The following is a 26,293-nucleotide window of genomic DNA, read 5'->3' as shown; positions in this document are numbered from 1 at the left end:
ACCCTCCGGGCAGCTCCTGCTCCCCGAGGCTGCTGAGTGTACACGCTGTTGCCCAGGCAACTCCCCGGGGGCATTTCGCTCGGGGCGCAACTCAGAGAGCAGCAGTGACCTATGAAAGCAAACACAGTCGAGCGAAACGGGAGCATTTTCAGCTCTAAGGCAAGACAGTTCCTCCAGCATGCAAGACAAAGCGTGGGCTCAAGCTGCGCCAGGGGAGGTTTAGGCTGGAAATTAGGAAAAATTTCGTTACGGAAAGGGTGGTCAAGCATTGGAACAGGCTGCTCAGAGAGGTGGTGGAGTCCCCATCCCTGGAAGTGTTCAAAAAACGGGTAGATGTGGCACTTGGGGACATGGTTTAGTCTAGTCTACCCTTGATTGGTTTAGTGTGGACTTGGTAGTGTAGGTTAATGGTTGGACTGGATGATCTTAAAGGGCTTTTCCAACCTAAACGATTCTATGATTCGAAGAGAGAATCATAGAATCATAGAATCCTAGAATCGTCTAGGTTGGAAAAGCCCTTTAAGATCATCCAGTCCAACCATTAACCTACACTACCAAGCCCACCACTTCTGTTTGCTTCCATTTACGCTTTTAGTACCACATCTATTTCTAACTAATTTTAACTCTGCAGTCAGTCCCCTCACGAAACACTCCCCGTTACTCACGAGTAGCTCTCTATCTCCATTCAGGCAGCCTTAAACAGCAGACTTCAAGGATAATTCCCCCCCCCCCGCGAAGTAGCAGACTGTACTAGAGGAGGAAGAAAGGACAAGAGAGGTACAGCCGGGCTCAGGCTGGGCTGTCAGGGTTCCGAAGGGAACCGGTTTGCCGGATGGCGGCAGGACCGCGCCCCGCGGCACGGCGGCACAAGCGAGAGGGGGGACCGGGAGCAGCCGGCCTGGGGGACACCTGCGCTCCTGGCCGACCGAACAGGCACGTATTACCCGTGCGCTTGCGGGCAGCCGGCACAGCCCGCCTGAGGGTGCCGAGCTGCGGCACCAGGAGCGCCCCGCTCCCCCGGGCACACGGCCACCCAGCCGCTAAGGCCCTTCGTGCCCCCTCTCGGGCTGTCCCTGAGGGAGCCGCCGGGAGCAACCCGTGCCTCAGCTTCCCCGGGCCCTGAGGTAACCGCCCCCGAGGCGCTTCAGCCCGGCGCCCCTCCCCACGGAGGGCTGCGGGGGAGGGCGCCCGGGGCACGGGGTGGCTCCGCCGGCGCGCCGGGCAGCCGGGCCGCGGGGGAGCCGGGCCGGGAGGCTCGGTGAGGAGGCTCGGGCCGGCCCCGGGGCGGGCCGGCTCGCACCGCCCTCCGCCGCTTTCCCGTGAGCCTCTGCGCCCGCAGGGGTGTCCCGGCAGCGGCGCAAGATGGCGGCGGACAGCGAAGTGAGTGTTCCCCCTCTCCCCCCCTGCGCTCTCCGCCGGGGCCGCGGCGGTCTCCCCGCTCACCGCTTCTCCCGCTCTCTCCCCGCAGCCCGAGTCGGAGGTGTTTGAGATCACGGACTTCACCACCGCCTCCGAGTGGGAGAGGTAGGTGGTGCCGGTGCCGCTCCCCTCGCCGCGGCCGGGCGGCGGGGGCTCTGCCGCGTCCGCCCCGGCCCGCTCCTGCCGCGGGGAGCCGGGCCCCTGCGCCGCCTTGGCCGGTGGCTCCCGGAGCCTGGGCCCGGCCGCTCGGCCTTACCGGCGTGTCGCTGCCTGGAGGCTCCGGCCGCGCCCGCTGCCTTGGTTAAGAGGATCTAGTCAAGCTGTTTGTGACCTGAGTGAAAGGGCTGCTTCAATATCTGTTTGCAAGGGACTGGAATAAACATCTAGAAGGCTTATGTGCTTTTTAAGTAGCTGCCTGATAATTAAGATAGTCATCTTGTAGCTGAAGCCTTTAAAAGTTAGTAGAACAGCGTACAAGAAGACGTAAAGTGAAGAATGCTCTTGCGTTCTTAACGTGTTATTTTTTAAAATGCTTTTTTGTGGTGATGATGCCTATAACAGAAGGAGACAAAGATTCTGAGCGCTGCGTTTAAAATCTGAATTTAGTTTATAATTGTATAATTTATTTATCTGTGAACAGTGAAACAGGAGAATGTGTTAAAACTAATATATAAAACTAATTATATTAGTTATGAAACTAATACTAATACCAGAAAAAGAAAAAAAGGAAAAAGAAAAAGCTGAGGTTCCATAATCACTTAAAGCATGCTCATAGCAGTTGCTAAATGTAACTATCATCTGCAGTGTAAACATAGGAGGACCATTTTATTTGTACGGGGAGGCAATTGTTCTGTTTTTATTGTGATACCTGGGTTTTTTTGTTGTTTGTTCTTTGTGTTTGGGTTTTTTTTTAATGGAATTCTGTAGTAGGACAACATATTGCCTGCTTCTAGCGAGCTGAATTATAATAAAAGTTAAGTGTTCAGCACATATTAATGCCTTTTCCCCTCCCTAATAGATTTATTTCAAAAATAGAAGAAGTATTGAATGACTGGAAACTTATTGGGATTTCTTCAGGCAAACCTTTAGAAAAGGTCAGTTACTGCTTCTGAATTTTCTTTTAGAATTTGAAATACTAACTGGTAATACACATGTATATTACATGTATTGCTGTTTTCTTAGCTGTGGTAGATAATGATTTGTATTGGGGAATTTCGCTTGTGAAAGTGGCAATTTGACAAAGAGTTGCTGTAAATTTATTGGGGGGCTGTCTGCCAAACAGGCTATTTCCCTGGTAAAGTTGGATCTTCATACAGAGCCTAGTGATTTTCTTTTTCTTTTATTCCCAGTTTTGAATCTGGAAACATGGTTGAAGCTGTTCTAAATTCTTAAGGAGTTTCTTTTTGCCCTGCCTTGTGCCTTTGTCGTGCCTCACTTATGGCTGAGGTTTGCATAGTACTACTTGTGACTCAGTATGTTTCATAATTGGAGAGATTTTTTTCAAAGTCTAGCTAGAGCCTTTGTAGTGCTTTCTCAGTCCTGTAAAATGCAGAGGAAATCGTTGAGCTCTTCTGCATACTAGTGCCAATAAATTCAGCTGTTCTGGATTAAATGGCTGCTGCATTTCCAGAGGAATTTTATGATTCTTAATTTTAGTCAGGGTACAGAGTATTCGGAACAGAAAGTTACGTTACCTAATGAAATAGCTTTCAATGTGAGCTGTTAGTGTATTCCTACATGTCTTCTTTTCTAGACCAGACCTCTCCTTGATTTCTACTGAGAAGACACCCTTTACAGATCAAAGGGTTGTCCAAGTTGCTTTGTTTTAGTAGCAGCATACAATTCTGTACAGTGATGATTTTTTCCTAGAAACTTTCCTATGCTGTATTTTTGTTTAAAAATTAATTATCCTTACACACAGAAGTTTTGCAAATTCTCGATAAAAAAATCATTTACCAGTGAAAGCATATTTGAAGTAAATATTAAAGTAGTATTTGCATAGAATCATATAGCTATAGATAAAAACCCAGGTGGGAAACTTCTGTCTGGGCAAAATGGAGGGTGCATGCACCTAAGATACATAGTTGCATGTGAGAGGATATATCTGCCTTTTTATTGCCATATAATTCTGAAGACTTCCCGGGGGATATCTGGTCCTTGAAATGAAAATGATTATTGGCAATGTGGATTTTAGCATTCAGCTACTTTTATAATGAAGTGTTTTGAGAATTGTTTTTTTGAAATTAAACCATGCTTAGCTATTTAAGAATACATACTTAGCAGGAGAAAAAGATGAATAAATAGTATAGATTGTCTAGGTAAGTATACTTTTTAAGGCTTATGAGTGTTAACCTAAATTTATGTGGTCAAATAATATCTTTTTTTTATATGCAGGGTGTATACACCACAGGAGCATGGGAAGAGAAATCAGATGAAATTTCATTTGCAGACTTCAGATTCTCAATTACCCACCATTATCTTGTACAAGAACCCAGTGACAAAGATGGGAAAGAAGAACTGGTAGAAGGTAGCTGATAGTTCTCTTGCGTGCCTGTAAGGATATGACAAAAGACAGTTTCAGAATGTGGAATTCACAGTGCTTTGATTTGCTTCTGTGTGAAATTTTCTGGGATTTGATGGGTGTGATCTGACATTTCTGCTTTTAGTATGCTTTGCATTCAACAGATTGCTAATATAAGTAAATTGTAAGTCAGCTGAATGGATGCTGATGCTCTTCTTACGTATCAATTCTTTTCCCAGATGCCCTTCCTCTGCCTATGCAGGACTTGCTGTGCATGAACAATGACTTTCCTCCTAGAGCTCACTGCCTGGTAAGATGGTATGTATGCTCTCTCTCATCTTTGATACAAATAAGCATAGCAATTGAAAAATCTTTAATGCTGGCACAATCACTTGTGTATTTTTTTTTCCATCAAGAGTTAAAGCTTAAGTAAAATGATTCTTTGGACTGGATGCAGGAAAGGAGTGCAAAAAAAGCCCACCGTAGCAGGCCTATCTTTACTTTTTTCTTTTTTTCCCCCAAAAATATTTTTTTCTGAATTTCATAGACTAACCAAGCTTTTGTATTTGTAATATTTAGATGCATTCTTAAAAAGGAAGGCTGCAGCACCTTAAGAAACAACAACAGCAGCCATATTCTTAGTAATGCAAATCTTTAGCACATTATAGCATTGTTCTAGAGAGATTGTTTTTATGTATAAATAGTTACAGTTGTTATTGACATAAAGTAAAAAACTCGGGACTGATAGACCTGGAAGTCCTTGCATTATTTTGCATACCGTGTTTAAATGCTGTTAAGCTCCAGTAGTTTGTGATTTGAGAATCTGCAGCACTCTATGCCCACTCAGTTCTTGACCTCTCTGAAAGAGGTACTCACCTCAAAGTAACAGATTCCATGGTCTATTGGTGATGATTAGGTTATTCAGGTTACAATATTTCTAAAATTTCTGTGTTTCAGCTGATTTGCTAAAAAACCAGGAATGTGTTCTTTTTTTCTCTTAAGGTATGGCTTACGTGAGTTTGTGGTTATTGCTCCAGCTGCAAATAATGATGCAGTTCTTAGTGAATCCAAATGTAACCTTTTGCTGAGTTCCATTTCCATTGCATTGGGGAACACTGGCTGGTAGGTGAAAGCATAAACCTTTTTATGCACCCAGGTGAAACTCTAGTGTACTGCTATTGTGAGGAAAAAGTATTAAATTGTTAGCAAAAGACATGCAGAGTTTGTTGTATTTGCACCATAATTTTGTTACAGAAGGGTTTAAAAAAGAAAGTTTCCCATGGAAACTTTAAAAAGATTGATTCAATGTGTTGTTTGTATTCATTATTGTTTAAAAACCTCAAAGGCTTTTAAAAGCTGCTAGAAGTTGTTGGGATAAGTACTATACAAAATGGAACTTTGGAAGAGGATTTCTTCCCTATGTGTGGTAACAGTAACTTTCTAATATTCCTCAAAAATATTTAGACTGAAAATTAGGCAACTGAAGTCATGGATAGGGCTTTGCTTATGACATGACATTTTGTTAGGTGTTCTATTTAATGGTGAAGTTAACAGTATTTTTCCGTTATTCCTATTAAACATTTTAAACTATGTTCCACTAAGAGAAAATGTATTCTAAAGAGTATGAAATTATGTTAAAATATTTAGCTAGTTTTAAGGACTACAAGACAGTGTGATGTTTTAAATAATCTGAAATATTGATGTTTTATAGTCAGGTACCACTGTTTGTGCAAATACACCATAAATGGCGACGAATGTATGTTGGAGAATGTCAGGGTCCAGGAGTTCGAACTGACTTCGAAATGGTTCATCTTCGCAAAGTGCCGAATCAGTATACTCATTTATCAGGATTACTAGACATCTTCAAATCCAAGATTGTAAGTGCATCTGAATGTATGTAACTGATATTAGGAATGATTATTTTATTACCTGGTTGCTTGTAGATTCACTTTTGTCTTCCAGGGTTGGGGGTTGTTTTTTTTGGTAAGGATGAGGCTCATGCTGCCAATACCAACAAAGTCTTTTTCCAGATATCATCAGTATCTAGTGATAAAGAGTGAAAATTGGTATGGGTTTTGTTCCTCAAGTGTTGCCACGCTCTTCCATTTTTATTTTCCACTGGTGTGTGAATGAGCGTGTCTGTTTTACAGTCTCCTTGTAACAACCCTCTCTTCCCCCTCCCCAAAACAAACTCTTACTTTGCTGCTTAAAAGGAGGGAGGAGGGTTGGTGTGGGTTTTTATTCTGATACTTTGTAGCTCCCCATAGCTAAGTTAAGAGTGAAGAGCAACATGATGAAATGTGAGGAGTGGACTGCCTTTTTATGGAGTGGTATGGCTGGCTGCAACACACTACAACTAATATTGGTAGTCAGCAATCTCATCAAAATGCTGAGGAAAAAAAATCCTTAATGAAAACCTAATGCATTCTGGGTCAGAGTTACTTGTGAGTTACCAGTTAAATGGAACATTTGCATGTCTCATGCATTTTAGGAAGCTTATGTTCTTAATTTTACCTGTGAATGTCTGGTTGAGCGATGGTGTTACTGGTAATTCTTGGCGTGTTGCAGTTCTGATAAAATTAGCTCTAATACAAGCTATCATAACTAAGGCCTGTTCAAGGCCTGGGGTGTTTGAAAGGATGTACTCTTTACATTAAATTTTAATTTTTCTAACTTTTTTTTAAAATTTAAATTTTCTAATATTTTCAAGGGATGCCCTTTAACACCACTGCCTCCAGTTAGCATGGCTATTCGGCTTACGTATGTGCTTCAAGACTGGCAGCAGTATTTCTGGCCACAGCAGCCGCCAGGTAGGAGATTTGTGTCCTCAGAATAACTTGCTTTGAGATAAACAGCCAGAGCTAAAAAAAAAAAATGTTTGTGGATCTTGCCAGAAGAATTAAAACATTTTCTGTGTTACCAGGAGAGGCTTCAGTTAAACTGAATGCCATCCCACTCCCTGTGATAGGCTAGCAAGCTTAAAGCTGCTCTGTAGTCGTGTCCGTGGCTTGTGGTTGTGATAGGTGTTTTGGTTAGGGCTGTGCCTATAAATATGCTTTTTTATTAGTGTTTAGAGATAAAGTGGTACTTCTAAAATGGTAGTATCTGTTTGGGGAGAAAAGGGTGACTGACTGTGGATCTGTAAAGAATTTTGCCCTGAATTCCATAGGGATACTTTTGGATTCACGTTCTAGTAGGTGCTAATACTTCACAGGAGTATTTCTCGGTTATTTCCATAAAGTAACTGATTTTAATACTTCACTATTTAAGTGTATGAACAATGGGGAAAGGAGAAAATATTATATGGGCCTCACTTGGGGTAAAATTTTGGATTGTTGTTGTTTACACAGTGCTAAATAAGCCAAGCAGTTGATTGATTTATTTTTTTCATGCAGGAAAAAATTCTGATTGAGCCTTTTATTATAGTAGCCTTGTATGAGGGGGGGAAAAAGGGGAAAAGTAATGTATAGTCTTAAATCTAAAGTACGTACACCAGACATGGGAAATTTATGCCATAGTGGTGCTATGTAGGAAAACCAGAGTGAGTTTGCTTACTTGGTAATCTCACAGTGAACTCTCATGCTTGCTTGGTGGTAATGCTTTCTTCCTTGGATTTGTTTTTAACAGACCTATTTATATATAGGTAGCATCAGAAAATGTTGTAGATGAATTCTGGCTCAGAGGTAGACAAATCTATAGGAAAAAGGTAGATGTTAGCTCCTTCTTAACATACATTTTTATTAGTGATGTGGTATTTTAGGCACAAGGTGGTGGAACAGTTAAAATGCCCAAGTTCTATTCTTGGCTTGGTAGTAGCTTTACGTAACAAGGTTAAAGTATTCAGGGCACAATTAGAGAGACAGAAACTGTGTGACCTTGGTCTGGTTACCTAATTGTTTGGCTTTCCTTTGCTTAAAAGAAAAAATAATTCTTACACTAATCAAAGGTATGTTTTGAAGATGGCTCTAGTGAAGTTGATCCTGTGTGCTTTGTACACAAGGAGTGTTGAAAATACGTTTAAAGAGAATCCTGTTCTTCAGGGTCAGAGAAAATCAGTGTTTTAAGTGATAGTTTCTCTTTGTAGGTAAATCAAGTTTACCTAAAGACCTTGGGAAGCTAGTTCTACAGATTTTATTTTTTATTATTTCTGCAGACACAGAAGTCAGTGTTTTCTGTAGACTCTAAGTCGGGATCCCTGGTTTGTCATGAATGAGTTGTACCACTCTGATCATATCTCTTGATCTGAGTAGTTTGAATAAATGTTACTCTTTTAGAGGATTCTGGTTAAGGGAGCTAGTGGCATAGTGTATTGCAGAAACTGGAGATGAACAACATCATTTTTGCTGCTGTTGCTACAGGCAGTTGTGGTTTTATGTTCATTGTGAAGAACAAGACCCATACTTCATTACCCTCACTCAATTAGCTCTTCTGAAATAAACCCAAAGGATTTAAATATGTCTTTCATCTCTGAAGAAGAAGGCTGGAGAAATTACGTAATAAAGTTATTCAAATAATTTATCTGTTCAAATACCTCAGTTCTTTTGCACGTAAACAGTTTGCCAGATGCATTTAAAATTAAGGATCAGATGTTGTAATAGCATTATTATAATAGCATTATAATACATTATTACTCATTTAAATTTTTGCTCAATGAATGCTGTCTATTTTTGGTTTATATATGTGAAGCATAAAACATGGGAAGTGGATGAGGATGCTGGGAGGCATCTTTAGGGTACCTGGAATTACAAGGAATCTCCCAGATCATTCGGTTAAGCCTTTAACTGCAGCAGATATAACATATCACTCTTTTCATAAAATTATCAGCCTTTTAAAAGTAGTTGGTTTTTCACCCTGCAGAGTTGCTCTTCTGGTGTCTCCCTTTTCAGCTTGGAACCGATTTCCTGCCGAAATCTTTTTATGGCAAATTTTTGTCTATTTGTTCTTGTGTCAACATTGACTCTTTAAGGCTGCCTTTATAGCTGTTGTCCTTGCCTGTATGAAGGGAATAACCTTCCCTCAACACAGATGACAAGAATTTTATCTTTTTGAATGCCCAGTTGCATGATTACTTCCCAGTTTCTGCTGGAAACAATTACTTTGACTATATGCTAGGATTGTGTTTTCATAGATCTGTCACCTTAGCTGTTCAGCTATTCTCTGGTCATCCTACATGCTACAGTCTTTTTACTGTGAAATTAAGATGATATGCTTCTTAAAATATTCTGTAAATTCTGTATGGAAAATGTATTGATCTGTCTTCAGATATAGATGCTCTAGTTGGGGGAGAAGTTGGAGGCCTTGAGTTTGGGAAGTTACCATTTGGTGCCTGTGAGGATCCTATTAGGTAAGATAAGAGTTCAGAAAGCTGTGTTTAATAACTTTCTTAATGGAGGACTTCAAGGTATGTTATTTCAAATCTTAGTTTTGCCTGCCTATCACTTAATATGTCCCTAACAGATGATTTAATTATTCAAGTATGTAAGAAACATCTGTGAAAAGTAATGGTCTAATAGCAAATAAGACCATTTGCAAAACTGTCTAACGATATTCAGAGTTCTAGCTTATAAATCTTTCACCATAAACATCTGGACTACTCCATTTATCTCTGAAACTATTATGTTGAAATATACCTTAACTGGAGATAAACTTGAAAAATTGTGTGCCTTCCTTCAAGGGTTAGACTTGCTCTCATCTTTGACATTTCTAGAAGACTTAAATTGAGAGGGTCCGTAAACTGAGTTATTACAGTCTCTCTGTGTCCTCTTCTGAACACCCCATCAGCACTCAACAAATCTGGGAAGCATTTTAATATATTAGTGTTTAATGCTGTAGGCAATTTATGAAAGTTGTTCTTTCCTCTCTATCTGGATACCTAGAATACAGTGCACAATTTATCCTTTTGTAGAGAGGAGTTGTGAAAGAGTCCTGTATGCCAGGTACTCGTAAAGTTTAGTGCCATACTGGGTGACATGGCGTAGAATAACCATCAGAATGTATGCAGAGAGAAAACTCATCGGAAAACATGCACATTTCTGGATGTAGCTGCAAAATACATAGGGGGACTTAAATATGAACTGTCACAAATACCTTTCAAGATCTTAACTATGATAGAGAGAACACTTTCTACTAGTACTGAAAGATTTAAATCTTGTTTTGTTTCAGTGAGCTTCATTTGGCTACTACATGGCCTCACCTAACGGAAGGTATAGTTGTTGACAACGATGTTTATTCGTAAGTATTTTGTTGGAATTGCAAACATCTAGAAATCTATCTTATTTGTTAACTACTGTGTTTTAGTGACATCTAAAATGTTGTGTGTGGCTTTGTGTGTGAAAGAGAACCCATTTTGAGGAATGCTAAGGTCAGTTAATAGAACATCTCATTTGGGAAAACACCTTCGTGTGAAATGCATTTCTGTGTGAGAAAATATTGTTGTTCATAGAATCATAGAATGCTTTGGGTTGGAAGGGACCTTTGGAGGCCATCTAGCCCAACCGCCCTGCATTGTATCATAATCTCAACAGAAAACACACCTCCATTTTTGGGCATATTCTCATGCTAGACTTAAAAGTTTTTTGCATTGCATATTTCTTGGAAAAGGTGATAGTGGAATGTGGAAAGCAAAAAGAATTAACTGATTGACATCCCTCTCCCAAAAACTATCATCCAGGTTTTCTCCTAAACCTCCTAAGGAGGAAGAATAGTATATACCGATACTTAAGAAAGAAAGAAAAGTGGTTTGTTTTAATTAGCGCAGAAATGAGTTTTCAACACTAACACACTTTAAAATAAGGCAATTTAGTTGTACCTGAATTGTTTTCATGTGTTTCTTATTTGTTATGTATGTACACGAGAACAGGGATTCTTGCTTGCGTTTTAGAGCGTGTCATGTTTTCCTATGTAATGTGGTGTGTATTATGGCTTCCATGGTCTAACTGGCTATGACATTACATTTATTGAGAACTTGATACTCATCTCTTGCATACTTGCATGGTGACAGCATGACACTTGTTTTGGGGTTTTTTTTTGGTTTTTTGTTTTTTTTTTTTTTTTTTTTTTAAAGTGACCTGGATCCTGTTCAAGCACCCCAGTGGTCCGTGAGAGTCAGAAAAGCGGATAACCCTCAGTGTCTATTGGGTAAGACATCAGAATTCCCTGTTTTCTCTTATGGCTTTTAAGCTATTAAGTTGTAAAGTTAGGATTGAATTGTTGATTACCTGATGACCTCTGTTTCTTCACTTCCCTTATATTTTTGAGTGGACAATATCTTGGGCTTCTTTGTCAAGAACACAAGCTTTGGAAAAACATAAGTTTCTGTTGTATGTTATTCTGCGTCTGTGTACCATGAACTTCACTGCTGTTCTTACTTCTCCAGGTTCCAGAGAATAAGCATTTACTCTGTGTGTTCTGTGAAAATTTAGATTTCCTAGAATCTTTAAATTTTATTAAGTGCCTTCTGCATATATCTATTTCCTTAGTTGAATCAATCTGTCTGACAGGCAGGATTGGTACGCCTGGAGAGCTGTACTATTGTCCATCCTCACCTTTTAGCTTGTGGGGAAAAGGGCTTAAAAACTGAAAAAAACCTAACATGCTGCAGAAGTTTCATCTTGCTTTGGGTAAAGAAGTGGATTAAACTGCATGCAGAACTGTGTTCTGGAGAGGTGGCTGATAGCTGTCTAGGTGTGCATTTTCCTAAGCTTTAATTATGTGGTTTAAAGATATTTGCACTTCAGAACAAATTATCATGTTCTTTCAGATTAAAAGATAAAATTTACTGTCCCTTGGGCATCACTTTGAGAGTTAGCTTATTGTTCAGTGGGATTTTAATTGAGTAGTTGTACAGAAACTTTGTTGCTCTTATAGGTGACTTTCTTACTGAATTCTTCAAGCTTTGCCGTCGGAAGGAATCAACTGATGAGATACTTGGAAGGTCTGCATTTGAAGAGGAAGGAAAAGGTAAAACTAAAATCTTGTTGATTTTTGTTATTTGTTTTTAATTGTTTCATGTTTTTACCTTCCCTATCCCCTTTTCGTGACTTCAGATCGATCAGCATTTATACTTGTAACTCAGGCGTTTTCTGTAATACTCCTAGGAATTTTCTGGTGAGTGCTACATGGTATAATTTCTCACGAATTCTAGGCAAGCTTAGCACCCAAACTCCCACAGGACAGTTGCCTCTGTTATAGTTGTTTTGTTTTGGGTTTTTTTCACTGGAAAACAAGAGTTTAAAATTTGACTAGTGTGTACAAGAGTCGGTTTTGAGCACGCATCAAACAGATTTGTATCGTTTTATGGGGTTTTTTTAAGTATTTTAAGGAAAAAACAAAAAACCCCAAAGAAACCAAAATTATCTGACCAACAGGTCAGACTTTATCCCAACAGTATAGATGCTGACATCTTTTTGATGTCTCTGTCCCTTTCTTTTGCTTTTTTTGCTGTATGTGGTGAACATTCCCTTCCTTCTCTCCTCTTGCCACCTTTTCTTCCCTCCAAGTATGGCCTGTATCAATGTATTTTCTTTGGTTATACTTGGTCTTAGTTTTGAAGAAGCTTGCTCGTTAGCTTAAAAAGGTGTTAGACCAAGTAGGGTATGTATTACTCCTAGTGCTTGACGTACAGTCTCTTTAGCCCTCCTTATCTCTAATTTTCTTGAAGTGTTTGTCAAGATGAGGTTTTTCAGGCTGTTAGTAATTATTCTCTTAAATTTGTCTGCCCTCTTTTTAAAAATGTTAATTCATTTTATTGTAAGAGAGGTTCTAAAGTTTACCAGCAGCAACTCTGGAGAAAACACCTTTTGATTTGAGGAGTTTACCTGAGGACTCTCAAACAGAATTGTGCTTACACCATGTGAGGTCATATATATAGTGATTAATAGTGGATTTATTTAAGACTTACCTAAAGCTTTAGCATATGTTTGAGCAGTCTTTGTTATCTACAGTGTATTCGTTGGTATAATGTATAAACAAGGTTTAAACACTGGCTCTCCAGGAGGCTTTTGCTGATCCTCTGCCAGTAATTGTCTGCAAGTACGCAGTACTACTACAGTAGGTGGCAGGCACTATCTACAGCCAACTCAGTCTAGACTTCATTCAGTAAATTAAATCAAGGACAGTCTGTGAGTCCTTTGTGACCTCATTCTGCTGCTTATTTTTGTGGCTAAGAACAGTGAGTATCAGGTATGGAACCTGACAGCACAGGGGTGTAGCTCTGGTTAACAGGGTGTTAAAAATGAGTGCAAGGTAAGTAGACTGAATATGACAGGTGAGCTTTTAGAGAGAGATAGTCTTGTGGGTTTTTTTTGTTTTGTTATAATTATTTTTACTTTATTTTATAGAGGTTGCTGATATTACCCATGCTTTGTCAAAGCTCACGGAGCCAGCACCGGTCCCGATCCATAAATTATCAGTCACAAATATGGTTCACAGTGCAAAGAAAAAAATTCGCAAACACAGAGGTGTAGATGAATCACCTTTAAACAATGAAGTTCTGAACACTATTCTTCTGGTAAGTGAGATGTCCATGCACATTAAATTCATATAAAACCTGTACTTCATGCTTCCACTGATGCATTTGGTTTATAGTTTATAGCAGAATTATAAATAAAAGTGTCTGATGTCAGTTCCATTATTTGAATTGCATTTATCAGCTTCTTGAAGCGGCCTAAGTTGTTACAAGTCTGTGCAATGTGGATGGAAAATGAACTCTGAAATCTGCTAACAGTTCTGATTATAGGGATTGCTGGTATGTAGCCAGCAGTAGCTTTATGGAGAAAGTGGGAAAAGCAGGAAAAACATACTGATGGAAGTTTGGGATTTTGTTGTTTCTTCAAGTTCTTATTTCCTGATGCTGCTGACAAACTCGCAGATGGATTTGAAAGCAGAACTAGCACTCCAGCAGGAAACAATCCTCCTCCAGAGAATGAAGATCATGTAAGTTTTACTGACTGGCACTCGTGAGAGGGAGAAAGCAGTTTTGAGCGTGTGTTCGTGCAGACTTTGCTGTGGTTGCCCTCTGTCTTGTAATAGATCGTTTTTGGAAAGAGGAACTTAATTTTGTAGAATCTCTAGGTAGAAATCGTGATTTTTAATTTTTTTTCCTTCTAATTTCTTTTTTTTCTTCCAAAGACTGTCATTTTTGGTAGCTTATACTTACAGGCTTAAAATGTTAGTTAGCCATTTGTATTGACAAACAGGAAAGATATCATATGGTTTTGGAAAAAATGCTATTGTTCCTGTATTTCCCACTTTCTTTTATTTCTTACACAGAATCTCTTCAGTCAGTTTAAATCTGCGCCTCCTGATAGTCTGACATACAAACTAGCTTTATGTCTTTGTATGATAAACTTTTACCATGGAGGACTAAAAGGAGTGGCACACCTTTGGCAAGAATTTGTGTTAGAAATGCGCTACAGATGGGAAAACAACTACCTGGTTCCAGGGTAAGATATTTTTTTTTGTTGCTTTGTCATAGAAAATGTTCTTTGTTTCAGGAGCAGAGTGAGTTCACTATGACTTTGAAACATACAGTTTTGGTTTTTTAGATTGCAAATGCAATCCTCTATTTTTATTACCCGACTTCCTTAAAGCGAGAAAGGATAGGGAGTAGGGAGAAGCATCTGTGCCCTCCTTAGAAAACTTCAAGGTGCCTGGGGAAGCTCAAGTTAAAGAGCACTCCACTGGGTGGAGGAGGGCGGAGGGGGAAAAAAAAAGCTTATGCAAATGCTTGGCATCCAGTTTATCATTAGGTAAAAATGAAGGAGCTGATACAGGGAGAAACACCTTTGCTTTGTGGTGTAGTTTTGCTACTTTTTTGAGGGAGCTGCTCCAAGTTCCTGCTGGTGTAATAGCCTTTTCAGGCAGCTAATGCTGTCTCAAGTATTCCAACCCTTCCAGGTTATGTCTGCTGCAGCAGAGCGTGTTGCAGACCAAACAAAGTGTTCTGTCGAGATGAGGTAGTATCAGTGTAGAGGAAAAATACATCTTTTTGGGTATGGGTTTTTTTTTTTTTTTTTAAAAATGGGATGGACTAGGCGTTTTTTCACTAGTTTGTACTTTCAAATGGTTACATTAACAGATAAAATAGAAGTTGAAATATGTAGAGATCACTCTACTGTATCATTGCAGTTTTAAAAGTAAAGTCAAAGGTGCTTAATTTTTGTTTGGAAGCTGTTACCCTTTTAACTTCCAAATGGAAAACTGACTGGGAAATGCAGGGTGTGTCTGTTTTGTACTAGTGTGAATGATCTTTGGACTTCAGAAATGACCTCTAGGAAATAAATATAGTTTAACTTCTGGGCTTGTTCAGTCACTAGCCTGTCTTCTGAGACCATAGAAGAGCTGCATAGTTGAAATGCTGGGGGTGGGTTCAATGTGGATATTTTGCCCCTTTTTTGGATTTTGTATTATTTAAGACCACATGTGTGTGAAAGATTCAATTTTATAATTGATAATGGTTACACTTCTACCTTTTGTTAGATTAGCTAATGGCCCTCCAGATCTGAGATGCTGTTTACTGCATCAGAAACTTCAGGTAAATATCCCAAATTTAAGAATGATTTTTCTCCTAAGGAAACTGTCAAAATTACAGCAATTATTAGCTAAATGTATTGTTGTTGTAGATTTAGTTATGCTTGTATCTTTGGGTCTGGACTTCATTTCTTGGGAAAAATCTTTGTTATAGCAACAAGTTCAATGGAATTGTTATTTTTGAGAATTGTAAGAAATTTTTTGGTGACTCTCCAAGTTTTTCTGTGACATTGTTTCCACAGGAGAAGTAATTGCTAAATTTTTTTTTTCCTTTAATTTATTAGATGTTAAATTGTTGCATTGAAAGAAAGAAAGCAAGAGATGAGGGGAAAAGGGGGAGCACATCTGATCGTTCACCTGGTGGTACCTCTGGTGATGCTGGAAAAGGAGCAGACCACTCTGGAGATAACCCTGATAAGGAAAAAGAAGTTGGCAAGTCTTGGGAGTCGTGGAGTGACAGTGAAGAGGAATTTTTTGAATGTTTAAGTGACACAGAAGATCTTAAAGGAAATGGGCAGGAAAATGGAAAGAAAGGAGGAGCAAAAGAAGGCAACAAAGAGCCTGTAAACTTAAAACCAGAAGGTCGTCTGCATCCACATGGAAAGCTGATGCTGCTGCATCCAGGAGAGCCTCTCTACATTCCAATAACACAGGTTAGGTAGCTGAGCCAGATGCGCAATGCGACTCTCATGCAACGTGGCTCATACCAAAGACTGTGAAATTGTATGTAGTCGGTGGGTTGTAGTCTTATCTATTGTTAAAATGGCAAAGTGGTTTTGGCCTAAGACCTTGTTTTTAATTTTTAAAACTTGGAGTCTGTTAAACCAAAATCTCACATGCTCTTTGTTTTATTTGAGAATGGGTCTCCTTACCAAATTTCACTAAAACCAAATTTTTTTTAAACAAGAATTAAGCTGTTTTGTCTACCTTAAGTTTAAGTTTCTTTTTATTTCCAGCTCTTGAGGCATCTTCCATCCCCTCCTTACTTTCTTTCCTGTAAAGTAGGAACTGCCGTGGTCCTTCCATCATGGAGATTTCTAGCTGACTGACCAGAGTACTGGATCAGTTTTGCTGTGACTTTTTTCTTTTTTCTTTAAAAATAAAAACCACCACCACAAAAAAAAAAAAACCACCCAAAAAAACCAAAACCAAAAACCAAACCCAAACAAACATTTCTCAGTTCATATCTAAAGGGCCATCGTCATCAGTTTTTGGTACCTTTATCTAAAGCAGGTTTATCATCGAACAAATAGAAATGTTATCTGACACAGACTTTCTTGCAGAGTGACTAGGTATGAAATAGGAAGCAGTGGTGTCAGAGGAAGTAGTCTGAAATCAGCCATGCATGAAGAATACAGTATTTTTCATTCCCTTGAGAGAAATTATTTTAATGAATGTTGCTTTGCATGGGTAAAAGGTATAAGCAGAGTGTAGTCAGGCAAAATGTTGTCAATTAATTATGTGCTGACAGTATCAGTGGCAAAACTTCAACATTGCTTTACGTGGATTTTCATCCGTCTTGACAAAATAGTATCAAACGCTTCTTGGACTTCATCTGGATTTTGGCATTTTAACATTATATCCTTATATTGTTACTTCATTCTCAGGTTGTTTTCTTTTTAATTTCTTTCTGTTAGTGTTGTCTTCAAACGCACAGCTTTATGCTAAACAGTTTAAGCAGCAGAAAGTTATGATTGTTTCCTTTGAGTACAAATAAAGTAGAAAGAACTTTTGGTGTCAGGGAGCTTTCCACTCCTCCTTCCTTAATAAGGGCCAAGTCTAGGAGAGGCTGTTTGTAAACTTGCCTTTTTCCACGTTACAGGAACCAGCACCCATGACTGAAGATTTGCTGGAAGAACAGTCTAAGGTCCTGGCAAAACTAGGGACGTCAGCAGAAGGTGCTCATCTTCGGGCACGCATGCAGAGTGCCTGCTTGCTCTCGGATATGGAGTCTTTTAAGGTAGTACTAGTTGAAGAATTCTGTGAGACTGCTTTCTTCTTCATTAAACTATCCTTCTTGCTTGTGTTGAACAATTTTGGAGATTTTCCTGACGAGTTTTTCATCTCCGCAAAACAGTTTCAAAATAGTTTGAGTTTGAAAATAAAAACCTATTGATAAAACTCTTGGAACCTTTCCAAATCTACACCTATCCAGTCTATTATGCTGTAACATTCTAGTAAATTTGCAGAATGTCTGTGGGAGGGAAAAGAACCCCAAAACATACAGTTGATAAATTGGAAATTAAAACTTGGACAAGCCCATACAAAATGATGTCAGAAGAAAACTGAGCATCAGAATCCTGAATCAAAATTACATGTCTCTCCCTCCCACCACCCTGTAGCTTTCATTTAGTGTCTCTCTTACCTGTACTTTCCACTGTGTCCAGCTTTGTAAAATGCACCTTTAATCAGACTCCAAATAGATAAATGTAAAGGTGTTGTAAAGAGGGGAAAAAAAAAAAAAAATCTATTAACATGTTCACCATTCTGTATTCGGACTCTGGGAAGGTCAACGTAATTTTTATGTATAGTTGAAGATGTTTTGTTCTTTAGTAGGAAGGATAAGTTATCACTATTTAGAAGTCCTATACAGCTGTTCATCAGATTGGGACTGGACTAACTGTGGTTTTGGGTAATTTGTTCCATTTCTTTTCTGAGCTCTGCAGAGGGAGCTAAGAGCACATACACTGCTGCCATCACAGGATCTCAGAACTCTAAAAAGATTGGAGATTCTGTCAAGTAGCTATATTTTTTTTTCTTTTTAATTATTGCAATGTTACTTTGTAGTAAAAGGATACAGATGTACTGTAGAGTAAGAGTATTTATAACATATCAATATCAGTTTATTAGCAGTGATTCATGTCATATTAGATATATGTAGCAGTTTTATTTCTATGCTGCAGGTGATGTAAAAGGTCAAAGTAAGAATATAGAACCATAATTTGAAGTGGAAGTGTGCTCTCGATAGGTACATGGAGTAGAAAGCTGGGTTTCCTGTTATATTCTAGACCTATGGATGTATTTGTCTGTGTTGACACTACATCTATGAAAAATGAAGGTTATTTTGTTTGTGGGAGGCTGGTTTTTTAAGTTCCTTTTTAAAGGAAGAATAAAAGGTGAATTTTGTTACTGGAGTGTTAAAGGATGGAAAGTCAGTGCTGAAGGCATATTTATGCAGCCCAGTGATTCTTTTAGTTTTGGGCTGGTTTTCGTCGAAGTCTTTAATAGTATAAACTTATGCATAAAAAATTTAGTGAAAATTTGTATTTATTGCATGTATCAAGTACCAGATAGAAACTTGACTTAATGGTATAATTTTGAGCTTGCCTGAAATAACTGATGAATGTACAGTTCTGGCGGGATAAGAGGAAGGTTTCTTTGTTTGTGTTGATGATGTGGGGTTTTTTCCCCCCGCCATTGGCTTGGTTTATACGTACTTTATCCCCTCCTCCTCCCAGGTCTCTTTTCTAGTGTACAGTTTGCTGACTGTGAACGGAATTCCCTGAGTTTTGGCTCCTAGCCTCTGCTCTACCTGCTAAACCATATTGCCTTCCTACCCAGGTTATTATGTTGTTCTAGGATTTTTCAGACACAAATTTTATCTCATCTTCATTCCAGGCAGCTAATCCTGGCTGTTGTCTGGAGGATTTTGTGAGGTGGTACTCCCCTCGGGATTACATCGAAGAGGAAGTGGTTGATGAAAAGGGGAATATAGTAATTAAGGGCGAGCTGAGTGCCCGAATGAAGATTCCTAGTAACATGTGGGTAGAGGCCTGGGAGACAGCAAAACCAGTCCCAGCCCGGAGGCAGAAGAGACTGTTTGATGACACTAGAGAAGCAGAGAAGGTAAAAAGCTCTGTGGCTAATGATAGTCTGATCTGTAATGCTCGTACAAAGCTTTATAGCAGCCCTTGCTTCTTTCTCCTGCAAGACTTAAACATTAACACATCATTGCACTGTATTCTTTGAGATACTAAACTGTTTTGTAGTGGCTTAGGGTTAATCAGAAATTCTTGCTGCTGTACAACAGTGTGTTTGAAGTGTCTAAAATAATTAGTGTGTGGAATGTAACTTCGTAAGGTGTATTACTTGGGTACTTCTTTGAATTATTAGTAAATAAAAAAGATTTTTATCTGCGTATATATGTTAGGAATCTAAAGTGTTCCTAGAACTTAGTTTTAGTTTCATTCTAACCTGTTGGGACTGTAAGCAATCACTTAGATTCACGTAAAAACTACCTATTGAGTCCTGTCTTAGAACAGTGCTCCCTTCTTGTGAATTCTTCAACGTAGGTGCTCATCTTTCATAGCTAATCTTGTCTTTGGGAAGTAATTTTGATCAGTAATGTGTTAAATTTTCTAATGTTACAGGTGCTTCATTACCTTGCAGTTCAGAAACCAGCTGATCTTGCAAGGCATCTCTTGCCTTGCGTCATCCATGCAGCTGTCCTTAAGGTAAAGGAAGAAGGTAAATAACGTTTAATATGTTATTAAGAGATTTTAGGGTGAACACTGATGCAATAATTACAACTTCTTTGTTTCTTTTCCTCCTAATAGAAGCACTAGAAGATATATCTTCAGTTAAGAAGATTATCAAGCAGATAATATCCCATTCCAGTAAAGTTCTACGATTCCTTAATCCAGAGGACAAGAAGTTGGAAGTAAGGCTTTTGTACTGGCTGGGACTGAAAACCTGATAGACTTCTACACTGTTCATGGGAGTGCTAAAAGAACATCTTTTTAATTTTCATTTTTATTAAACTCCTGCAGGAAATCATTGCTCAGATTATGAGTGTGGAAGCTATCATCGCCAGGGCCCGGTCTCTGAAAGCAAAATTTGGGGTAGAGAAATGTGAAAATGAGGAGGAAAAAGAAGATCTACAAAGGTGACTGATGATGGTTTGGTTTTTTTTTTTTCTTCCCTCCCCTCCCTGTTGTTTTGTTTTTCCTCTGATGCCCTTTTTTTGTAGTTTGAAAATTTAGAATAGATGGAAGTGGTGATAATACAGAAATACTAAGGAATCGTATTTAGTAGCAGTAAACATCAGGTGTCCCTGTCTCTAGGCTACCTAGAGATGTTATATGTGGGTACCCTAAATGCCCTGCTAAGTAACCATCTTTTTGAAAACTTGTGATACAGATTATCTTAATGGAATTTGGTTTTATCTTGACGGTACTGGGGATTTCATTTATATTTTTTGTTTATGTAAAAGGTATATTTGATGAACTTTGTTACAATAGAGGTAAAATAAAAGGACTAGGAATTTAGTGTTTTCTGTAACTAATATGGAATGAAATACCGCCCCCCAAAGTTACATCTTCTTATTCTAGTCTCCTTACGGATTTGAAGCATATTACTGAGGAACCATATGAATGAAAAGTGACGAGCCATGTTTCATTGCTTCACTACCTGCTGTCAGATTATTGACTTATTGCCAAAGATGACTAATATGTAACGTTAAAAAAAACCTGCATGTTAACTTCTTGCTGCTGTGCTGAGAGGGAGAGATGATGTTTTTGTAGCACATGCTGGAGTTCAGAGGAGCAATGTCTGACCAATGCAGTGTCTTTGTGCTCAAAAAAACTGTCATGTTGGTACTTCTTCTGCGTGGCCGACACCGTGCAGGCTTTTCATGTTGAGTTTGTACATCTGCATTAGGAGCCCGGGTTCCATTTATAGGTAATAGAGAGAAGTGGGTCCTTTCAGAGGCTGAATTGCAACCCAGGTGTTAATGGGCCCCGCTGCTGGAGTTGCAACGCAAACAGCTGTGCAGCCTGCCTTTCCTGACCTTCTGTGGGAGGCTGCTGTGTTCAGCTTCGTTTTGACCTGCGGTATCTGTGGAAGAACAGCTGCTTGTATTAGTGTGAAAGAAAGAGCAACAGGGTAGGAGGGAACAACTGTGAAGGCTAAGAGGGGTTTAGTCTTTAGGGCAGACGGAAAGGAGTAAAGGGGTGGAAAGGTGATGGTAGTGTTTGAGTGGGATGCTGAGAAATGTCAGGGTTTTTTCCTTAAACTTTTAGAACACAGAACTCTTGAGAGTGTCTGCCAGTTCTCACTCTGTGCAAATGATGCTAGGTGGAGACCTCCATGGGAAACAGTTCTGGTTTTAGATTAGCAAACTGGATACAGCTGAGAATTAAACATTCCTTTTTCCTTTTCAATAATTTATACCACCAGATTTGTAAACTGTCTCCTGGAGCAGCCAGAAGTGTCAGTTATTGGTGCAGGAAGAGGACCTGCTGGTAGCATTATTCACAAGCTGTTCGTGAATGCTCAGAGGGTAAGTGAGAGCGCTTGATGGCTTTGCAGATGCTTCTAATTTAAGCAAAATGAGGCAACGACTTATCATATGATGCCGTTTATTTTGTCTGCGTATATGCATGTATTGTCATAAATGTGCTTGAGGGTTTTTTTTTTATGATGTTCAACATGATTTTGTCAATAACAGAAGAGTAAGTGGCCTGGGATGTTAAACAATTAAAGCCAGCTGGGTAGATAGAGGCATCATTAATGTTTGATTTACTTCAAATGGTAACATCAGTAATGCTATTATGGCACAAATTTCTGCTTTATTCAAGTTACACAATATATGCAACATCACAGCAAGAACAATCACGTGTGGTGATTGTTTCACATAGGAATGCAGAGAAACATGTCATTACATACATTAGAGGGAGTAACTTTTTAGTCTGAGGCTTATACTTGGAATACTTGAGATTTCTTCTATGGAAACGAGCGCGCTTAGGAAGAGTTTCAGTTCTTTTGCAGTACAACTCTGCATTCAGTTTCCTTATTGCCAATGTTGTATATATTTTCTGGAAACCCTTCCCCAGCCTATACTGGTATCAATATTCCCTTTTTCTCTTAAGCAGCCTATGTAATAATTAGCCTTAAAGTACTGATTTACAAACTTCTTTGACTGTAGTTGGCCTTCAGTTTCTTCAGTCACAATTACCACTGTTCATAGCATCAAACTATCTAACTAAAATTTAACTGCAGTGGTAATAACAAGGTAGCATAGTATTGCAGACGTCTTGGAGCCTGAAATCCTGGTTGGAAATCATTGCTGTATAAAATTTTGTCATTGGGAATTAAACTCTTTTAAGGTGTATGTTGCAACTCGGCATAAAAAGGACCATTCTGAAAACAGGCCACGAGAAATGAAAATCAGAACATTTATTTTATCCTTCTTAGTCTCTAGGGAAAACGTGGTTGCAAATCTCAGCATGTCAACCAGCCTTAGTTACAGACTGCCCCGCAAGCATAGGCACTTGCCTTTTCGATATTGAGGCATTATGTTTTTAAAGCTGAGTACGAGTTTCTAGCACTAATGTTCGATAAAGATGTATGTAGATTTCTAGGGTTTTGCTTCTTTTGAAACATCAGTAACTAAAGCTAGGTTACAGATACCTCCCACTAGTAGCTGGTCACTGTTGATTAAGACTTCTTAGGGGGACAGGAGCTAACTTGCTACCTAAGCCCCCTGGTGTTCAATCTACCATGAATTATTTCAGTGGAGAGCTGTTTGGTAGATAAAAGTTGAATGACTTCCTTGTTTGTTGCCTTTTGAACGTGGACGCCTCTCTACGAGTTGTGTAAGATGGGTTGCTACATTCTCGAGTTTTCTCAGGGCAATTACAATAGCAAATGCATGTTCTTGGAAGTCGAGTGCATGTCTCTTAAACCTACAATCTCCTCCTAACCTCTTGTAAGTCACCTCTGACTTGCCTTTGTTTCTGTCTTTCATCACTGGTTCTTTTCTCATCCCTTTCCAAGCTGACTGAATCTTCTGATGAGGTAACCGACTTTGTCCCTCGTTTCCCACTCATCTTCCCTAGCTGCATAGAGTTGAACCCTTTGGTAGATGTAGTGCAGCAGCCTGATGTAGTTTGTACTGTTGTTCGCATATTAAGCATAAAAATACTTTTGTGTTTCCAGAATGGTTTTTCCTCATTCACAGACTTTATTTTCAGAGCCTAGCAGGTAGTGAAAAGAGAGAGAAATCTTTTTTAAAACAAACAAACAAAACAAACCCCAAAACAAACCAAACCAAAAAATTTCTTTGAGTATTAACATTTTCTGATGCTGAAATATGTGGCCTTGCCTTTATATTCTTCTCTGTTGTCGTCGCTGTGTTTTGTTTATTGAGCAGCCAGAGGGTTGGGTGGTTAGGTAGAGAGGGACAATACCTGAATGTCGCAACCCTAGGTACCAGGACTTACTGGTGCTGCGGAACTTTTTGGGCAGAGATGCAGAGAGGTTTGGGGAAGACCTGGGGTAACTGCGTGAAGAAGCGTTTGCACAGGGAACGTCATGTTGGCTTCCTAGAAGTGCTCGTGTGGGAATCAGGGGCGCTTGTCCCCGGGGAGCGCCCTGGTGGCACAGGCTGCGGGGCCGGGGGGTGGGAGCAGTGGAGCGGCTGCAAGGGGCCACGAGGGTCGTCGGGCGGGTGCTGCCACGCCTCAGTGACATGGGTAAGCTTAAGTTGTGTACGCTTAAATTAGGACCCTATAGGGTGTTGGAGTATGTATATATGAAGGCTACGGGGGGGGCACCTTATGGTGGCCTTTCAGTACTTAAAGGGGGCCTGTAGGAAAGATGGGGACAGACTTTTTAGCAAGGCCTGTTGTGACAGGACAAGGGGTAATGGTTTTAAACTAAAGGAGGGGAGATTCAGACTGGATATAAGGAAGAAATGTTTTACACTGAGGGTGGCGAAGCACTGGCCCAGGTTGCCCAGAGAGGCGGTGGAGGCCCCCTCCCTGGCACCATCCCAGGCCAGGTTGGACGGGGCTCTGAGCACCCTGCTCTGGTTAAAGCTGTCCCTGGCACTGCAGGGGCTGGGCTGGGTGGGCTCTGAAGGGCCCTGCCCACCCAAAGCATTCTATGGTGCTATGATATATATATGTCATTAGGGAATGTGTATAGGGCTGATTGGAGCGTGCCAGCCCTTCTTTCAGTGTTCAGACATCAGCATTGCTGCTCCCTGGCTCTGAGGCAATGGGCATCGGTGGAGATGGCACAGAGGCTCGCTTGCTCTGCAGTGTCACTGCAGCAAGGCTCTCTTTGGCCATGAAAAGCACATATTGAAGTAGTACCTTGAGTTTGAAAGGGCAGGTGACTTTTTGTCAAGACTCCAGTAGGGGCACTGGCTATATTTCAGAGGAGGCCGGCTTGGCCTTGTGTAGCCACAGAGAGGAGAGGAGAGAGCCTGGCTTGAGACGGGGGTGTTTCGTCTGGTCCAAACCCTTGCTTCACACTGCCAAAAAATCAGGAGCTTAATCTAGGCTGAGCTTCACCATCCACACGTGGAGGTTCTTCCATTTGGTTGTGCGGTTTATTTCCTGACATCCCATTAATGTCTCGCTCTGTGTACACATAAAGCCTTTTGATGTGTTTACCATTTCTAATCTTCCTCTGTTCCTCTTAAGAAATATTTTCTGAATCCTAATGTTAAGAAACAGCTTGCCCTGTAATTACACCTCTGCTCTTATTTAAGGTTTCTGCAGTGCCTCCCCTTGATGAAGAATTGAGGCGATCGGGTTCATCAGAGGAGCGAAGACTCAATGTGGGGGCCATTTCAGATTTCCCACCGCCCACGGGTCGCGAGGTGATTTTGCGCACAACTGTCCCCCGCCCCGCACCTTACTCCAAACCGCTGCCCCAGCGCATGTACAGCGTGCTGACGAAGGAAGATTTTCGACTTGCAGGTGCCTTTTCAGCAGACACAACGTTCTTCTGATGTCACCAGCTGCGTTACCTTGTGTATCTTCACAAGTAGGATGCTATTCATTTTCCTTCGGGGAAGTTAACGCTTACAGAGTGACTGGCTTGTGGGGAGGAGAAAAGATGGTTGTCGTTAGTGACACAGCGTCACGCTCCCAAGGACAGAGCTGAACTGGCAGCCCGTAGCAGTTCTAACTTGGGGGTTTGGAATGGCTTCACAAGTAGTTTTAATCGGACCTTTGGGGAGGAAAGGTCTCCTCTCTGCCCAAAGGCAGCCTATCTATCTTTTTTTTTTCTTTTTTGGCATTAGCTTGTTTCACAGTGGACAAGAATGGGCTGTATGCAAATACATCACGTAGAAATTCATGCAGAAATGTGCTGCTTGACGGTTCTTAATCGGACTTTATCAAGTGACATTAGTCTACTTAAATTGGTGTGCAAACATGAAGTAATTTGTATTTATTGCTAATCATAAATATTGAGCCCAGTATTTTTTGGTTAATCACTAAGTTGCAAATACCTCTAAAATATTCTTAAAGTATACAGTGCATTCTAGTTCATGGTAAACTCTCCTAGCGTTGCAGCAGTTGTCCAAAAGGATCTTGTCTCGGCCACTTCTCTCAAACAGAAGTAAATATCTTTGGGGCTACAGAAGTGGATAGTAGCCTGATAGCCTGAAGTCGATCACTCACGGTTTTGGATGCTTTATAGCCTTCCCTGCCTGCAAGGGCCAAGGCTGGGCGTGCGGACGCGGACAGAGCTGTCTCACTGTAAGCAGCTTGCTGGTATTTACGGAGACCGTTCGAATGCGTGTGCAGTCTCTGATCTGATACGATGCAACAATTCTATCGCCTGCTGTAAACTAACCCCACTGGATATCATGCAAACACTAGGACCTGTACGTGCCAATGTTGCTTTATAGTCACCTTCGCGTGTTTTACTGAGGCTCAGCAAAAGATCAGCGTTACAGTATTGTTGACATTATTCAATAAATCTGAACTTATTATTGGCTCTCAGACTTCTTCGGGTACCAGCAATGGTTTTGTCAAAATACTTTTTAAATGTCATCCTTGCATGATTTGATCTAGGAGCAGCATT

The 26,293-nt window shown here is 40.2% G+C and overlaps 1 protein-coding gene across 4 annotated transcripts; it reads left to right on the top strand.

Annotated features, from left to right (window-relative positions):
* The first annotated feature begins 1,361 nt into the window (after nt 1-1,361).
* On the top strand, nt 1,362-25,942 carry RAB3GAP1 (RAB3 GTPase activating protein catalytic subunit 1). Of its 4 annotated transcripts, XM_075710260.1 has the most exons (25): nt 1,362-1,380; nt 1,469-1,524; nt 2,438-2,513; nt 3,814-3,946; nt 4,180-4,258; nt 4,943-5,062; nt 5,652-5,817; nt 6,651-6,750; nt 9,203-9,284; nt 10,103-10,171; nt 11,004-11,077; nt 11,807-11,899; nt 13,279-13,448; nt 13,775-13,873; nt 14,210-14,382; nt 15,419-15,473; nt 15,754-16,122; nt 17,292-17,429; nt 19,088-19,315; nt 19,840-19,936; nt 20,026-20,129; nt 20,239-20,354; nt 21,647-21,749; nt 23,246-23,266; nt 24,969-25,942. In XM_075710260.1, exons 1-25 carry the CDS (start codon nt 1,363-1,365, stop codon nt 25,209-25,211), a joined length of 2,982 nt encoding a protein of 993 aa, XP_075566375.1. In that variant the 5' UTR covers nt 1,362; the 3' UTR covers nt 25,212-25,942. The 4 variants fall into 4 exon arrangements, with proteins under 4 accessions (XP_075566375.1, XP_075566374.1, XP_075566373.1 ...); XM_075710259.1 differs by lacking the exon at nt 23,246-23,266 and having other exon boundaries at nt 9,209-9,284; XM_075710258.1 differs by lacking the exon at nt 23,246-23,266.
* The last annotated feature ends 351 nt before the right edge of the window (nt 25,943-26,293 follow it).

This window comes from Pelecanus crispus, chromosome 5 (assembly GCF_030463565.1).
Source record: "Pelecanus crispus isolate bPelCri1 chromosome 5, bPelCri1.pri, whole genome shotgun sequence".
NCBI classification, from domain to species: Eukaryota; Metazoa; Chordata; class Aves; order Pelecaniformes; family Pelecanidae; genus Pelecanus; species Pelecanus crispus.
The sequence above is the reverse complement of the archived record's forward strand: the minus strand, read 5'-3'. Positions and strand labels throughout refer to the sequence as shown.

Bases quoted from the DNA above. Each gene is read 5' to 3' on its own strand.
- RAB3GAP1 (XM_075710260.1), top strand. The intron at 20,355-21,646 runs GTGACTGATGAT...TTATACCACCAG, and splicing joins GAAAAAGAAGATCTACAAAG to ATTTGTAAACTGTCTCCTGG. The intron at 23,267-24,968 runs GTAACCGACTTT...CTCTTATTTAAG, and splicing joins TGACTGAATCTTCTGATGAG to GTTTCTGCAGTGCCTCCCCT.